We start from the raw sequence: 18739 nt of genomic DNA on the forward strand, positions 1-18739 counted from the left end.
AGGCAGCGGCAGCAAAAACACCCGGCGGGCCGGATAAATGTCCTCGGCGGGCCGCATGTGGCCCGTGGGCCGTAGTTTGAGGACCCCTGATCTACACCTTCAGAAGTAGTGAATCTCTCCATTCGTTAAGCCCTTTGGAGGGTGCTGAGGCATGAACAGGCCTGCTTCTTATTTTCACCTCTTGCAGGCAATTGGCTTTCAATTTTCTAAATCTCTAATATCTACTCATCTGTTTATTATTATCCAAAACTTTTCTTGATATTGATCATCAGCTTTTAACAGACTCCTTTTGTCCTTGTCCTTATGGTTTAGACCATGTTCAAAATGGAAGTCCTATGATTCGTTTAAAAAGTACTACCCTTCTTTATATGATAATATAACATGTTATGAATAAATTTTTTCAAAAAGGAGACTGTTTTTGGTGACATTGTGAAAAAATGGGATTTTTAAGTAATTTCTCTTTTTAAAAAGTATTTGCATACTATTCTTCTGATTGCATTTAGAAATCATAAGATTTTTCTCATTTGTTGATATTTAGCTATTACTTGGGTCATTTTCGTGTCCTGTTCTTTGTTACAAATTTTGTATCTTATCAGTCTTTCCCACCCAATTTTTTCACTTTCAGCTTAAAATTGAATTAAACATGTTTTTTTTTTGGCTGAGTCAGATGGTGCAGTCACATAACTATGGCTAGAATTAAGCTGACTTGCTTGCTACAATACACCATAAAAATTTAAATTTAATTGATGTTAAGATATCTAAATAACATTGACATAATACATTGGTCTAATATAAATTTAATTTCAGAGAACTTCATCTACAATAAATTTGTCACCAGGAGAAGTGGAAGAAGAAGATGATGATGAAAACACTTGTGGGCCCTCAGGACTCTGGGAAGCGTTGACTCCTTGCAATGGATGTAGAAACCTTGGCTTCCCTATTCTTGCACAGGTAATAGTTTGCTTTTCTTAAGGTATAATTAGACATAAAAACGGTTGCCTATGCTTTTAAGTAAGTCCTTTTTCCCTCTGGAAATCCAGTTAGTATCTTGTTCGCTTTGTAATTTTTCTTCAGTTAAGGTCAGTAATATATTTATATAACTTGCTATACATATATGCATATGCAAACACATATTTTACATAATTTTATGTAGTTGTTTTATTTTGGTCATGATGCTAGTTCCAAAAAAATGGAGTTACTCATGAGATTTTAATATTTATGATCCATAAATATTTATTAAAATGCTATTTGAAATTAAATCATAATTTGTATTAAAATAATAATAAAAATGATTTACAAAGAAACATACTAGGGCTCTATAAGAGCATAGTGATTTTTTTCTTAGCACAATGGAACATTGTAGAATAATGTGTGGCATTATTAGTACAACCCCAAAATGAGAGGTGAACACTAAAACATTGACTACAATTTTGAACCCATTTTGCTCTTCATTAAGTCAATTTTAATTCGATTGTATCACCTTCAAATTCCTATTGTATGCTATGGACTACAAGCCCTTAGGGGAATTTCAGAAAAAGTAAAATAAGCCAAACACAGTTAAGAAATTTGAAACCACAAATGAAATATTTCTACACAAAAATGAAAAAGCATGTTATAAAAAAACAAAACAAAACAACAACAGTGTAATAGCAAAGGTACATCTGTGTACTTACATAAAGCATGGGGAGAAAAATAGTCCAGGACAGGAAATAATTCACAGTAATTGTCCAGAATAGTGTTATATCTCAAAACTATTCTTTCCTATTTTGCAACAAATATGAAGCAATTGTATCTAAGAAACCATAACATTTTTCATGTCTATGTTATGGACAATTTGATGATATCCACTCAAATTCCAATATTAATTTATTGTGGAAAACTAAATAGGATAAGCAAATCAACATATAGTACTTAAAGAATCTCTTCAACTTAATATGAGCTGTTTAGAGGATTTTAAGACAATTTATCCTAACCATTACATAATTATTACCAATATGTGCTGGGCTATGAGTTCCATAAAAGTAAGGAGTATGTATTGCTCACCATCCAAGGTCTAATGCCATCATAGTCCCTGAAATATTGTCAGAATTAAGTAACAAATGTGTATATTATAGGGTTTCATTTCTTCACTTACGGTGTTTACATCCAGATGTCCACCATCACCATTTGGTTGTGCACATTGATCACTTCTCCTCTTTTGTATGAAGTCACTCTCAAACATCGGTGCAGACTTGAATATGGTATACTCCTCTTTGTCCAACTGCCGCTGTGGTTTCCCCACGGGGGTATTCAACATGCCCAACTGCGGGCCTCGTTTGGCTGTGTGATACCGAAACATGGTTGGCTGACCATGGCTCTCTCTTGAGATGGCTTCTCCACACCTTCCTATTGCAGCTCGCAGAGCGTCCCGTTGCCCACTACTCTAGCAGGTGGTCTTCAGCAGGTTTTTTTTTTTTTTTTTGTCTCTGAGTGACCGAGCGGTGGGGGAGCTGATTACTGACTTGGCAGGGTTAGAGATGATTGATCTTGCACCAGACTGCGCCCTGAGGCCATCTGCAGATCTCCAGTCCTCCCACATGTCAGGTTGCGCGGAAGTCCAGGTGTGAGGAATTGGTGTTCACTCGGGGAGGTCTTCCTTTTAAGCCAGACACACTGGTTCGAAAAAAGCTCTGCTCTTTGATTTAGCAACCTCAGCTGCCAATCCCTCTGTTCCTCTTTTCTGGAACCAAATTCTCCACCTACGCTCAAACTACCCCGAGGGTGTGCTTTTAACTCTCCTGCCCCTTGTGACCTGTGCGCATCACATACTACCCTTTTCTCTCTGTTGCCCTGCAGCCCCTCCCTCATCACAGGGACACTGTCCTTTGGACCTCACTGTGCCACCCTGCCCACCACAGCTCAGCAGACCACCTCCTCACACCAGGGTCCCTCGAAGAATCTGAATAAATACTGGCAAATTGCTCTCCACAAGAGTTAGGCAAATTTCTGTTAGGTCTGAGTTTAAAATATCCATAGTCTCTCAGCCAGCACTTCTAATTGTAGACAATTTAATTGTGGAATTTACCTTAAGGAGGGAATTGGGCAAGTTGGTAAACAGGTTAGTACAGGATGTTTTTCAAGGTGTATTGTATCAAAAAAGACAATAACCAAGAATAATATCTTACAGTAGGGATTTGTTAAATAAATTATGGAGCATTCTATGATATAATATTCTATATCCATAAAAATGATTATATAGTTTTGCACTTATTGAAATGAAAAGATGCCCCGGACTTTTAAAGGAGCAGAGTGAATGTATTTCAAACTAGCATTATGTGCATGGTCCAATTTATGTAAAATCATCTGTGTGTGTGTGTGTGTGTTTGGGTTTGAAAGTATTTCAGTAAAATGTTTAAGTGCTTATCTGGATGTTGTGGTTTTGATTTTCTTTTTTCTACTTTCTATTTTTATTAGGATAATTATTTCTGTTAAGAGGGAAAATAAAGCTGTTTTTATAAGCAATGTCTAATTTTTACAGCCATGATAATTTTTATATTTTGACACACCCTCAAATTGCTGATGAGATTTTTTTAACCTTTTCCCTAAACATCTACACTCTGACTATACAGTGAAAAGAGCCTCAAACATTAAGCTATGTTCTAGTCTTCACCAATTGTCAGATTGTATATAAAAATGGTCTGAGGAATTTTGCCAACTATTTTAAATACTGTCAATTTAATAAGATTAAAATATCTTTATTGGCACAACAGTATACCCAACACATACATATATAAAGCAATGGTTTTTAAATTAAATCTATTGGGATAATATTGATTAATAAAATTATCATCTGTTTATTGCATTGTGTGTTTACCATCCAAAATAAATTCTTCCATCACCATGTATTTGACCTGCTTTACCATTTACTACCTCTCTCCCACCCCATTGCCCTCTGGTAACCACCATAATGGTGTCTGTGTTTATGAGTTTTTATTTGTTTGTCTTGCTTGCTCATTTGTTGTTTTCAGTTATATACCCCACATATAAGTGAAATCATATGGGTCTTGACTTTTTCTGTCGGACTCCCGTTGCTTAGCGCAATATTCTCAAGATCTATCCATGTTGTCACAAATGAAAGTATTTCATTTTTTCTTATGGCTGAGTAGTATTCCATTGTGTACATGTACCACATATTCTTATCTAACCATCTATTAAAGGACACTTTGGTGGTTTCCACATCTTGGCTACCATGAATAATGATGCAATGAACATAGGGATATATAGTATACTAGAGGCCCATTGCACGAAGAGATTCGTGCAATAGGCCTTCTTTCCCTTGGCTTCCAGCACCGGTTTTCCTCCAGCACCCAGGAGCCAGGCCTTCGCTCTGGCCAGTCTGCCGTCTTCATCTTCGCTGCTTCGCTGCAGACTCCAGCTGGAGTCTGCCATCTTCATCTTCGCTGCAGACTCCAGCCAGAGTCTGCCATCTTTGCTACAGACTCCGGCCGGAGTCTGCCATCTTTGTCTTCATTGCAGACTCCGCAGTCTGAAGTCTTGTCTTCGCTGCGGCACTCTGCTCCTGTAGATCCCTTCGCCCCCTGCCCTCCCTCTCATAGCAGGCGTCCTGCCCCACTTGGCCACTCTGCGCCTGGAGCAGCTGGGCGGCCGCCATCTTTGGCCTTCTAATTTACATAATCACTCTGATTGGCTGTGGGCGTAGCGAAGGTACAGTCAATTTACATGTTTGTCTATTATTAGGTAAGATTTTTTTTAGTTTTTTTTTTAAAGAGCAGCATTTCTCTATTTAGAAGGTCAAGAGGTCTTTCTTTTGTTTCTCAGTAGGTGGTGCTAAAGCATAACTCTTTTTTGTTTCTCTTGCATTGATCTGGCTTCTCAGATCTCTGCAGGGGCAGTGGAAAATGCTCTGTATTCCCTGGGGAGGTGAGTGTCTCTTCAGTAACCAAGTCACTTCAGGGCACCAACCCCATGGGGAGATGTGGTGGGTGATGAGATGCTAAGCCCAAGAAATCCTAGTCCTACCCCACCAGACACTGCTGGCCCTGCAGCGCCATGGGTGGGGACAGGGTGAGCTGGGAGAGGCCAGCTGGTGCCTTTGTGGCTTTGTTCTCCTCTCAGTAATGGCGACTGCCAGACCTCAGCTGCCTCACCACTGTATCTCCACCCTTGTCGCTGGGATTAGCTGCAGCACGCTTCTGCCTCCCCAGCTCTCCAGGCTACAGATCCTCGGTGTTACGGCTTCTTCTGGGGCCCTCTGCAAGCCAGGAGAGGGCCAGGCCCCATGGCTTTGTTTTTCTGCCTGACCATTGGCAGCCACCAGACAACCGCAGCCACACCTCTGTACTCCATCTCCCAGTTCTCCCCCAGCCTCTCCATCCCCACCCTGTCAGTGGCCTCACCCAAGCACATATAGACCACTCAAGGCAGGATTGCTCCCTGTACCTGTCTGCTCCTCAGGGATTCGTCCCCTCTCTAAAGACTCACAGTGAGCTCTGGGCCGTGTCTGTGACACCCATCTCTGTTCCTCTCCCTTCCCCTCCCCAGTTCATTCTGATTTGCCCACCTTCAGATGTTTCGATGTCCACAGCTCAGCCATGTTGGTGTGTCGAGCAGAGAATCCTTTCTTGAGTTATAGCTGTTCAATTTGTTGCAACTTCGAGGGGGAGAGACCAGGGAAACTCATGCTGCCTTCTTCTGATAGCCCAAAGTTATAGTTTTTGAGTCTTTAGTTTGTTCTATATGTCAAAAAGGACATTTTTCTTCCTTTCAGATTAAAATATCTGGTATTTATGGTAATGTATTTTTCCTTTATTTATTGAAAGGCCTATTCACATATCAGTATCAGTTCTCACTGGCTTGTTCAAAGTCCTTATATCAAGTGGTTCTGGTGTGTGTTGTTTTGAAAGAAATAGGTAGCATTGGGCACAGTATAATTTGGGTGCTATTTAAAAATTAAAATGAAGATATATCAGTTTGCTTAAAAGCACTTATATGCCATGCACTTTTATTACCAGGTATTTATCTTAGGTTTCCATTAAAGCACTGAGTTAATTGCCTTGTATCCAGAGAAACCAGAAACTATTCTGCTTGTAGGGTCCACAGACTTTCAGAATTTTTTCCAATCTAGTCATTAGACCGACAATAGTAGAACCTCTGTTATTTGGCCTGATAACCATCGTGGGTAGCATTCTGGCAAGTATGTCTCTATTTTCATGAATCTGATGAAGTTTTTCTGAAATTCCTCTTGCTATTTAGAAAACTATCTTTTTTTGTATTTGCCTCAATACTTAAGAAGCTCAGGTGGCTAAATAAAAATCGACCTGAGATTAAGAAATTTTTTTTATGTAAATGCAGCAGCTTTCTATATGCTTGCTCTTAGAACAGATTTCCATACAGCTACTCATTGGCTATTCGTAAACTAAATTTGTGTTCCCTCTTCTCTGTGTTAGAGTTTGTCATTGGGTAGATTATTTAACCTCCTTAGGCCTTATTTTCATCATCCTTGAAATGGAGATGATCCTTTAGGTATCTTTCAACTCCAGAATAGTTATGGTTTTGTGACAGGGGTTCCAATACTCCAAACAATAATTATGAGTCAAGGAATTACTCAGCTATCGACAGCTTTGGGAATTGTGATTCAACACATAGTCTTATTTTGTTGCTGATTTTCTTCTTGCTGAAACTTTTAAAAGAACCAACATTTGAAATGTGGAAATGACACAAATGGTAGCTTAGTAAGCTGGCAGTCAGTGGGGGTAGTGCTTGAAACTGTGTAATTGAAAATATGAGTTACATATTTTATTTTATTTATTTTTAAATAAAATTTTAAAATATTTTTATTGATTTCAGAGAGGAAGGAAGCAGGAGACAAAGATAGAAACAGCAATGATGAGACAGAATCATTGATTGGCTGCCTTCTGCCAATCAATTGATTGGCTGCCTTCTGCTGATCCCACACTGGGGATCGGGGCCACAACCTGGGCATGTGCCCTGACCAGGAATTGAACCATGATTCATAGGTCGATGTTCAACCACTGAGCCACACCAGCAGGGCATGGGTTACATATTTTAAACAGAATTTAGTTGATTATGAACATGGCTGTGATAGGCAGATTAATCCTCCCAAAACATGTCCACATCTTCATGTTTACAACCTGTGAATAGGTGACCTTTCACGGCAAAGGGATTTTACAGATGTGATGAAGGTAAGGATCCTGTGAAGGAGAGACATCCTGGATTATCCAGATGGACCCAATGTGGTCATTATGGCCCGCCTGAGAGACAAGCAGGAGGGTCGGAATCAGAGAAGGAGATGTGATGATGAAGCAGAGTTGGAAGTGACATGGTCACGAACCAAGGACTGGGGATGGAGTTGGCTGAAAAACAGGAAATGGCTCCTTCCCTGCGACCTCCTGAAGGAACCAGCCCTGCCAATACCTTGATTTTAGCCCCGTGAGAATAATTTTGAGCTTTCAACATGCAGAACTGTAAAGGAATAAATTTGTGTTGTTTAAAGCGATTAAGTATGTGGTCGTTTGTTACAGCAGCTCTGGGAAACGAATGCAGATTTTGGTACCAGGAAGTGAGATGCTGCTGTAACAAATACATTCAAATGTGCAAGTGGCTTTGTAATTGTGTAGTGGGGAGAGGCCGGAAGAGTTCTGAGTAGCATGGGAGAATAAGACTAGACTGCTTGGGGCAGAAATATGAATCTTAAAGGTCCTGCCAGTGAGGGCTCAGAAGGAAGGGCTAGGTAGAGAAAACCTATGTTGTCTTAGAGAATACCTAAATTGTCATAAATAGAATGTTTTTAAAAACATGGATATTAAAGGCACTACTGGTAAGGCTTAAAAAGTGAGGAGAATGGTAGAGAACCTGTATTATCTTAGAGTAGCAATTTTCAACCCCCCGCCCCCTTTTTTGAAATTTCATGGCACGCATAAACTAATTAGTAAAATTCTGTGACACACGAAAAGAGATATTTTTTTTTGCCAATCTGACAAAAAACACACACACCACAACAACACAGTATAATTTTGATTCATTCACACTGGATGGCTATTGTTGTGTTGGCTGTTGTCATTTTTTTACTTGAAAAGGAATAAAAGAAAAAAGAGGTCAGTGCCCCTGACTAAATAGTCAGGTACTGAAAGTTTTAAAAGTTCTTGCACTCTTAATCGCTGTCTTAAAGAATAGCTAAATCATCATAGAGAGAATGTTGGTAGACATGAATGTTAAAGATAGTTCTGGTAAGGGCTGAAAATTAAATGAGGAACATGTTATTGAAAACTGGAGGAAAGGAGATACTTGTTATATGGTAGCAGAAAGCCTAGCAGAATTGTGTTCCGTAGTTATGTGGAAAGCAGAACTAGTAAGTGATGAACTTGGATATTTGGCTCAGGAGATTTCCAAGCAAAATATTGAAGGTGCGGCCTTATTCTTCTTGTTGGCTATAGCAAAACGTGAGAGGAAAGAGATAAATTGAATGAAGAATTTTTGAGCTAAAAGGGACCAGGACTTGATGGCTTGGGACTTTCTCAGCCTATCCAGATTGAAAAAAGATGCTAAAATTTGTAGATTCACTGTCAAGAAAGTGTGTTCTGGAGAAGAAGAGAAAAGGGTGGCTGGATAACTATTTTTTAGTTCCTCAGTAGCATCAAAATATCAGATTATTCACTCAACACAGAAAGCTCTTTAAAGAGATTAGGTGTGTGCCTCATAGATCTCTTAATTCATTTTAGCACAATTTAGGGATGGGATTAACCAGGCAAGATCTATGGAAGAGTCTCTAGTTTACTGGAATACGTTCCTGTGACATATGTGGGAGACCCACAAGGTTTTTGAATTTAGTGTATCAGCAGAGATACTGCCTGCTTGGACTGAAAGGAACAGGGAAAAACACAAAATAAAAGAGGCTGTTAGATTCCTAAAGGAATGGATTGTTGCAGAAAAGAAATAGTCTTATAAAAACTATTCAACTGCAAATATATATTAACCTTTCTAAAACAGGAAGTAAGACTCAGAGGACAGAGCCAAGGATGTAGAAGACGGAGCTGAGAATTACAAAGGATTATTCCTAGGCCTGAAACCTAATGGGATTTTCCCAGTTCGTTTTCTAAATTTCTTGTGGTTGTTGAGTCCTCTTTTCTCTTTTATTTCTCTGTCTTATAATTGTTATCCTAAGCTTACTTTTGTGTTTAGGGAGCAAATAATTTGTTTTCTAATTTCAAAGATTCACAGATGAAGAAGACTTTTATCTCAGGCTATCTTAGAGTGTCACCCATACCTGATTTAGCTGATGAGACTTTGGACTTTTGAGCTGATGAAATCTAGATGAGAATTTGAGTTTAAGTTGATGTTGTAATCTCAATATGCTCAACACCGGGGGATGTTGACATAGGGTGAATGGATTTTACATGTGGATGGATGTGAATCTTTGGGGAACAGAGAATGGACCATGAGGGACAGAATAAGCGCTCCCTTCCTCCCTCCCTCTTTCCCGTCCTCCTTCCTTCTCTCCCTCCCTCCATAAATCTCTAGTGTTTTAGTATCTAGAACCTGTGAATATGTTGGTAAAAGGGACTTTGCAGATGTGATCAAGATATGGATATTGAAATAGGGAGATCTTCTTGGATTTTGTAGGTGAACACAATATAATCATCAGGGTCCTTAGAATAATGGAACGTGCTATGATGAGGAAAGCAGAGAGGAATATAAAAATGTTATGATGCTAGCTTTGAAGATGGAGGGAGGAGCTATGCACCAAGGAATGCAGGAGGTGTCCTGAAAATGGAAAAGGCAGGACACAGTTTCTCTCCTAGAGCCTCAGGAAGTAACCAGACCTGCTGACACCTTGATTTTAGCCCGAAACTTCTTTTGGACTTCTGATCTCAGTAACTGTCAGAGGATAAATTAATTGTTGTGTTAACTACTGAGTTAATGGTGATTCGTTACAGTGGCTAAAGGAAACTAATTAATGCAATGGCTATGGAAATTAGGCCAGTAGACATTTCATCTATTGCATACTTGTTCAAGGAGCAGATGCCTGTTGCTGTATCTAGGCAGATGCAGACATGTATAAGAGAATGTATTTTTGCTTTACTGTCAAGCATTCATTTTGATCTAGGTTTTTATGCAGTCATTTTTATAACTTTTAAAACAGCAACTAAAACTATCATTGGAAAGGCCGGCAGGGGAGGGGTTAGGCGTCAATCAGGCCAGCAGGGGAGTGGTTAGGGGGCTATCAGGCTGGAAGGCAGAAGAGGTTAGGGGTAATAAGCCAGGCAGGCAGGCAAGTTGTTAGGAGCCAGTCCCGGATTGTGAGAGGGATGTCCGACTGCCGGTTTAAGCCCAATCCCCGGGATCAGGCCTAAACCGGAAGTCGGAAATCCCCTGAGGGGTCCCAGATTGGAGAGGGTGCAGACTGGGCTGAGGGACAACCCCCCCCCCCCCACAAGTGCACGAATTTCATGCACTGGGCCTCTAGTAATAATAATAATGTTAATAGTAATATCTAGCATTTTTTGAGTCCCCAGCATATGCCAGGTACTGTGATAAGCAATTTGCAGTTCTTATCTTCCTTTAATTTCACCACAATCCTATGAAATATTTTCACTTGACCTTGAAAAATTGAGTTTCAAAAGATTAATTTGCTCAGGTTTTCTTATTATTTTGATCCAAAACTCATGTGAATACTTTTCTATGAAATAAAAAATAATTTTTTTTAAGAAGGCCTTCTTTCTCACAGTAAAAAAACTTATGTACTGTCTATTGCCCAGTATTTTTCACTGTAGCATTTCTCTGTTAAAGAGGATATCAGCAATTATTAAAATCACTTTTTAAAAGTATATTTTTACTGATTTCAGAGAGGAAGGGAGAGAGAGATAGAAACATCAATGATGAGAGAGAATCATTGATTGGCCGCCTCCCAAACTCCCCCCACTGGGGATCGAGTCCACAACCTGGGCATGTGCCCTTGACTGGAATCAAACCTGGGACCCTTTAGTCTGCGGGCCAATGCTCTATCCACTGAGCCAAACCAGCTAGGGCTGAAATCACTTTTGTCAAGTGTGCATTCCGTTTGATTTTGCACTTCCAGGGCAGTTGAGCTGCTGAATATATATCTTACAGGTTAAAAAAAAAAAAAAAGGATGGTTTGATAAGAATCTTAGTTCATTTAGAATCCCTCCACATTTCCCTATTTTAAGCATTTACCCACTCAGCTGTACCACAAGTATTTATTGACTATTTGTTATGTGTAGGATATAGCACAGGAAACAATATAAACATTCATCATACCCTCATTTTTCTTATACTATTGTGCCAGGTATTGTGAATGATATAAAATAAGAATTCTACTATATGATGAGCATTACAATTTATTTGAAGTAATTGTCCCAACTAGTATTCATTTTCTGTACAACCTTGGAAGAGAAATTTATCGTCTGCTTCCTATTTTTTAAAAAGAGGAGTCTAGTTACTATTTATAGGATTGTTATGAAGATCTTACAATATAAATGCAAGTTCCTATATAAATTCCTTGTTATACCAATGCAAATTGATCTTTTTTTTAATGTTAGAGTTTGTTGGACTCTGCAAATTTTGGTAGTATTCATATGTTAAAGAATACTATGTATAGTACAAACCAACATCATATAGGTGCATTAAATTACATGTCATGTTTATTTGTGTGTGCTTAGAAGGTCTGCAAATGTATATACTACACTGTTAATAATTGTTGTACCTAAGGCATAATTTTCCAGGGAATTAACTTCCTACTTCACTTATTTTCACATTGTTTGAATTGTATAAACCAAGATTTTATTTTGTAATAAATATTTTATATTGTGTGAAAACAATAAATGTCATGAGTTGTAAAAAATCATGATGACTCATTATGTAGCTATGAGTTTAATTAGTTCCTTATCAGATATATGATTTGTGAATATATTATCCCCATCTATAGGTTGTCTTTTCATGCTGTTGATCGTGTTCCTTGATGCACAGAAACTTTTTATTTTGATTCAGCACAATTTATCTATTTTTATACTTATGCTTGTGTTTTTGGCAAGAAATCATTATCAAATCAAATGCCATGAAGATTTCCCCATATGTTTTCTTCTAAGATTTTTTTTTTATAGGGTTAGACCTTACTTATTGAGCTTTAATAGAACAATGTCAAATTTACAAATCAATTAGGAGAAAATTGTCATTTTTACAATATTGAATCTTCACAGTCAGGAGCATAATATAAATTTCTATGTTTTCAAGTCTCTTTTTATGTTGTTAAGTAGTTATATAGTAATTTAAAATACACAAATATCTACATTTGTTGGTTTTTTTCTGATTATTTCACAATATTTGTTTCTATTGTGTATAGATACTTTTCCCATTGTATTATCTTACTGGTTGTTGCTGGTAGATAGGAAAATTGTTGACTTTTGGATAGGTTCCTTATACTTGGTTACCTTATGAATTACATCGTGGTTTATAAAAATGCTCCAGTTGAATTTTTAGTTAGGCAATTATATCATCTGGAGAGGCTAGTAATCATGTCTCTGACTTTTCAATGTTCATAATCATTTGATTTTTATCTCTTAACCAATTGGTTGGATCTGACATTACAGTGGAATATTGGTAGTGTGGACTCAGCAATCTTAAAACTGGAGACCTCCATACATATATAAATAGTGTCTCTAATATTGCTCTTAAGGTTTCTTCTATCTCTGTTCTTATACATGGGTTTTTGTTTTTAGAACCTAAGTTTTGGAATCCCAATATTTATTCTGTATATGCTCTATATTTCATTTCTATGATAACAAAACCATTTAACATTATTAGTAATTTATCACTTAAATTATGTTAGTTTTCTGGTTATATGACTAAGCATTTTTACATTAAAGCAATGCATTATAGTTGTCTACAAATCTTTGATACCTGTCACAGCACCTGCTTTATAGCAAGCAATCAATAAGTATTGAATGTGTCACACCCCAGAGTGAATCTCAAGTTTATCACATCTCTAAATAACACGTCTCTGAGATTCTTGGTTCATCAACTTTATTTATTTAAAAATTATTTTTTGATTACACTTTACATTCAGTATTATTTTGTGTTAGTTTCAGGTGTACATCACAATGGTTAGACAATCCTATACTTTACAAAGTGGTCCCTCCTGTATTTCAAATACCCACCTGGCATTGTACATAGGTGTATCTTATTTCTCTGAGAATAAGTATTTAATTTACTCACAGTATATTTATCTCCCTTCTCTCCTCCTCTAAACGGGGTTATTTTTTTAAATTGATTTTTAGAGAAAGAGGAAGGGAGAGGGAGAGAGAGAGAAACATTGATGTGCGAGCACAACATCCGTTGGCTGCCTCCTGCACGCCCCCTACTGGGGATGGATCCATGTGGCCTCACTGAGAATAGAACCAGCAACCTTTCAGTGCATGGACTACGCCTAACCAACTGAGCCACACTGGCCAGGGCAAAATGTGGCTATTTTTTATGATAAATTTTACTGGTTAGCTTGGTGGCTTTAAATAATATTATAATTAACTTTAAATCATATTTTTCTGTTATGTTTCATTGATTTAGACAGTATCTCTTGACTTCCTATTTTTAAAAATGAAGATATTATCTCCTGTGCTCTTTCTTTCATTTTTTCAACACCTCTTTATCTGTTATCTTCTTATTTTTTGTTTGTTTGTTTGTTTTTACCTACTGTCTTTTTTTAGCTACACTTCTATTTACATGCTGCCAAGCTAGTAGACATCTATGTTCTATCCTGAGACATTGGCCAAGTTTCCCATGTTTTGTTCATAGGCTGACACTACAAAATATGATCAGTGAGTCACATTTACATGTTTATGTTTATAGATGACATGCTGATATTATTATTTTTTCTATCAAGACCCTAAGCTATTTTGAAGGAGAATGTATCTAAAATTAAAATGAAATAGCTTCTATATTTTTTGCACTCCATTAATTGCTTAATATCTTACCCGCATGTAATTTTCTTTCTATTTGGCTTGTGATATTGGTTAGATTAACCTCATAGGCTCTGTAGCTGTCCTGTTAATCATTTTTTGGCTCTCTACTCTTCTCTGAAGCCTCATGGTTTAGATTTCCCATGCCATGAAGGCAAAGTCGTGTAACTCATATTCTAGAGATACTCTGTAGAAGAGTTTCTTAGATCCTAATTTTCTTTTTTTCCCAGCTTATATTATATTTTATCCTAGAATCTTTTTTTAATTGTTTACATTATTACATATGTCTCCTTTTTCCCTGATTGACCCCCCCGCCACTCCCACCCCTCAAGATAAGACCCCACCACCCCAATGTCCTTGTCCATTGGTTTTGCTACTATGCATGCATACAAGTCCTTTGGTTGATCTCTTACCGCTCTTCCCCTACCTTCTCTCTGAGGTTGGACGGTCTGTTCAGTGTTTCTTTGTCTCTGGATCTATATTTGTTCATCAGTATGTGTTGTTCATTATATCCCACATATGAGTGAGATCATGTGATATTTATCTATCTCCAACTGGCTTATTTTGCTTAGCATAATGCTCTCCAGGCCCATCCATGCTGTTGCAAATGGTAAGAATTCATTCTTTTTTACAGCAACATAGTATTCCATTGTGTAGATGTACCACAATTTTTTAATCCATTTGTCTGCTGATGGGCACTTAGGCTGTTTCTGAATCTTAGCTATTGTAAGTTGTGCTGCTATGAACATAGGGGTGCATATATCCTTTCTGATTGATGTTTCTGTTTTCTTGGGATATATTCCTAGAAGTGGGATAACTGGGTCAAATGGGAGTTCCATTTTCTCTTTTTAATTTCAGCAGCCCTGCACACTGAGATGCATAAGCCACCATTTGTGGTACTAGACATGTGAGCTGAGAGCAGAGCAGGGATGACCTAATGGTTGCCATCAATGGGAGGGGTACTCAGATTATAATAATAATAATATCATTTTATAGAATTTGTTAAAACCCTAAAGATTCTTTGTTTAATACTAATACTCAGATCCCAAGTCCTTCCCTTTTCCTCTAGATTATATACATACATTTTATTATGCCCTTATATGGATACTAGAGGCCTGGTGCACGAATTAGTGCACTGGGGGGGGGAGGGTCCCTCGGCCTGGCCGGCGATAGGGGCTGTCTCTCCCAGTCCCAATTGGGGCCAATGGGAATCGGCTGGCCAGGGAGGGACCATGGAAAGGCTCCAGGGCATGTCCAGGCCCATCTCGCCCAGTCCCCATTGGCCGGAACCCAGCAGCAAGCTAACCTACTGGTCGGAGCATCCACCCTCTGGTGGTCAGTGTGTGTCACAGCAATTGGTCGAGCAGTTGACCAAACAGTCGACCAATCAGTCGGACACTTAACATATTAGGCTTTTATATATATAGATGCCATATGTACTAGATACTTAGGTGGGATATGTTTCCAGGATACTGCTAAAAGATAAGCGTGTGGGAACACACCACCATAATATTTATGTAGTATAAAAACCAGGAAAGTGTGTTGACATGAGGGAGACTGTAATCCTGGTTATGAATTCTACCATATCTTTTCCTAATGTAGCTGTTTTATGTTTAAAGAATGTGTAATGGAGATAATACATTTAAAAGTACATGGGTGGATTGATATCCTTGTTTTGTTTCTTTCATTCTAATCAAACTGCTGGTTTAACATTTTAATGAAGATTTTCAACCTAACAACTTTCTAGTCAGATTTTTTTTTGAGTTTTTCATTGCCTTTCTTTTCCTTGTACAATTTTCCTTTATCATATCCTCATTAAGTTTCTAAATTCTTCCTTACCATCTATTGAGTCTCTCTTTTTTTTCCTGGATATCTCAATACTAAAATTGTCTATTTCTCTGCTTCAGTCTCTACCCTTTGCTTTCTGGGCTTGCTGGAAAAATCTTTCATTATTGTTCTCATGATAGGATCCTTGTTCCTGGCTTCATATCTTGTTCTCACTTTATTTCTTGCCTGTACTTGAGTATCATTAAGTAGCCTCTCAAGGCAGAGCTTTTTAGTCCATGAGTGATGGAAACTTTTATTTTTCTCTCATATTTGATCGTCAGTTTGATTTCTAGGTTAAAATTTATTTTTGCCTCAAAATTGGAACGTTTTGAACAACTTCCTTTTAGTGTCTATTGCTATTATGCCTGTGCTTATGGCTTGTTTTTTTTTTTTCTTCTTCTCTCTTGATGCTTATAAGGTCTGATTTTTACATTTTTGGTGTTCTAGAATTTTATGTCTAGTTGTGGGGTTTTAAAAATGTATCAGTGCATGTGAGTTCTCCCTTTTAATATTAAAATTGTATCTTTCAGCTCTGGGAAAATACTTTTCTACTTTAAAAAGATATTTCTTCCTTTCATTCTCATTCTTTTCTTTTTAGAGTATCTATTAATTAGATGTTAAAGCCCCTACATGCATCTTTTTCATATTTTAATTTCCCCCATATCTTTGTGTTTTTTCCTCTCCAATTTATTTTTCAATACTTTCTTGATTTGTATGTTTTAGCAATCAGCTTTACTTTCTAAGAGTTGTTTTTTGTTTTTTTTTGGTATTCTCTAATAATGTCTTTCTCAAAGCATCCTGTTCTGTACTTTCTGAGTGGATAGCTACTTGTAAGAAGTATTATAAGATTTCTCACCTTCTCCCCCCTCTCTGAAATAAATAAAAGTATATATTAAAAAAAGAAGTATTGTAAGACTCTATTTCAAATCTCATAAAATGAGCCACAGTGCAGAAAGAGATGCTTTCATGTCTACCAGAGAAGGGGAAGACATAAGTGAAGTCAGGAGGATGCTGGTCAATTAGCCTGTAAAGGAAGTAATTCTTTGGCTGTGTTAGAGGTGACAGGTGCATGACCATAGAATATGGGTAGGATACATACTGCAAGTTATGAGTTCTTAGTGATATGCAGGATGTGCTCATCCTATTAGGATCCTAATTCATGAACGTGGTGTTTGAGAGCTGTCTGCAGTCTGACTCCTGTTACTCTCCCCTCTGTCATACTTAAACTAGTGGGATTGCCAAGAAGGGAACACACTTCAACTTTCCAGGTTTTGAGTGTTACCACGAGTCCTTTCCAGTACCCGAAATGCCCTACCTTATTTCAGCATCTATGAACCCACCCATTCATAGCAGGTACATAACAAATATTTCTTCTCAAACCTTTCAAACCAAGGAGACATATGGAGTCTATTTACATAGTGGTAAAGGGAATAAGTGAGAAAATAATATTTTCTCTTGAAGTTCTTTTTTTAGGAAAAATGATTATAACTGAAAGAATAATAATTCTCTGCATTGGATCTGTTCTAGGAAGGCATGCTTGATGCCGCTGTGCCATCTGTCACCAGGAACCTATTAGATGAGGAAACTGAGGTGCAAAGAGGTCTGTTAACTTGTTTATGGTGACAGTTTGAAGTAGCATGGGGGGCTCTAGGCATTAGGTCCAAATAGACCTGTGTTGGAATATTCATTTGAGGTGAATATTCCAACACAGGTCTATTTGGACCTAATGCCTAGAGCCCCTCATGTTTTTCTCTTTATCATTCAACCATGCCTCCTAAAAGAAGAATGTTGTTCACATTTACATCTTCTAAATGTTAATGGATCATTATTTCTATTAGAGAATTAATGAAGGTTTCCAATTATTTTAGTGTCTCCAACAAATTCCATTGTGGCTTATTCTGAGTTTAATCTTAGCTACAATTTGGAATAGACTCTATATTTACATTTAGAAATACATTTGATATTTACCTATTTTTCTTTTTGATATTTTAATTGAATAGTTTATTCTGCCCTGACTGATATTTCATTGTTTAGCTGTTGAATATCTGCTGCTTTCATTTTAAAATGTGGTTCCTTTTCATACACTACAGAAGTACAGCTAAGATTTTTTTTTTTAAAAAAATGAATATAGCTTGATATACTTGAAAGTTAGGTAGACCTAATTTTAATCGTAGCTTTGCAACTTACTAGATATATGCCTTTGGTCAATCAAATAACCTGTCTATACTATTTCACCATTTGTAAAAGAGGGAACTTATACCTACCTTGTAGGGAGATATAAAAATTAGAGAATGTATTTAAAGCCCATAGAACAATGCCAAACCCATAGTCGCTTCTCAATAAATGGTAGCCTTTATTTATTTTTTTGCTTCTTTTTAAAAAATATATTTCATTGATTTTTCACAGAGAGGAAGGGAGAGGGACAGAGAGTTAGAAACATCGATGAGAGAGAAACATCCATCAGCTGCCTCCTGCACACCCCCTACTGGGGATGTGTCCACAACCAAGGTACATGCCCTTGACCAGAATCGTACCTGGGACCCTTCAGTCCGCAGGCCGACGCTCTATCCACTGAGCCAAACCGGTCAGGGCTTTTTTGCTTCTTTTTAAAAGCAGACACCATTATCCAGTTAAGAAGTCATCCAGTCTCTGCTTACATATCACCAGGGGTGAAAGCATGTTCTGTAAAGCCCCAGCTCTAACAAATACAAGTGGTGGGACCTCAGAAATAAATCACTTTGACTCTTTGGAAAATGAGGATGATAACAGTACTTACTCCTTAGAGTTGTAGAGAGGAATAAATGACATATACTGCTTATATTGTGCTTATAATAGTGTCTAACACTCAGTAAATGCTCAATAAATGTTCACTAGCAGTAGAATACTTCCTAAAAATACTACATTTTGTCACCTGTTGTATTTTC

General features: G+C 37.6%; 1 protein-coding gene across 5 annotated transcripts in view; it reads left to right on the forward strand.

The window, feature by feature from the left end:
- Nucleotides 1-18739, forward strand: part of ANKS1B (ankyrin repeat and sterile alpha motif domain containing 1B) — a gene marked incomplete at its 5' end in the record, with an annotated part of 797243 nt that overhangs the window by 174835 nt on the left and 603669 nt on the right. For all 5 annotated transcript variants that reach the window (XM_079773890.1, XM_079773888.1, XM_079773891.1 and 2 more), the window contains one exon: nucleotides 808-951. In XM_079773890.1, the coding sequence (XP_079630016.1) occupies nucleotides 808-951 (144 nt within the window). The remainder of the gene's footprint in view (nucleotides 1-807; nucleotides 952-18739) is intronic.

The sequence above is a fragment of the Cnephaeus nilssonii genome (assembly GCF_951640355.1).
Source record: "Cnephaeus nilssonii genome assembly, chromosome: 6".
Classification (NCBI taxonomy): Eukaryota; Metazoa; Chordata; class Mammalia; order Chiroptera; family Vespertilionidae; genus Cnephaeus; species Cnephaeus nilssonii.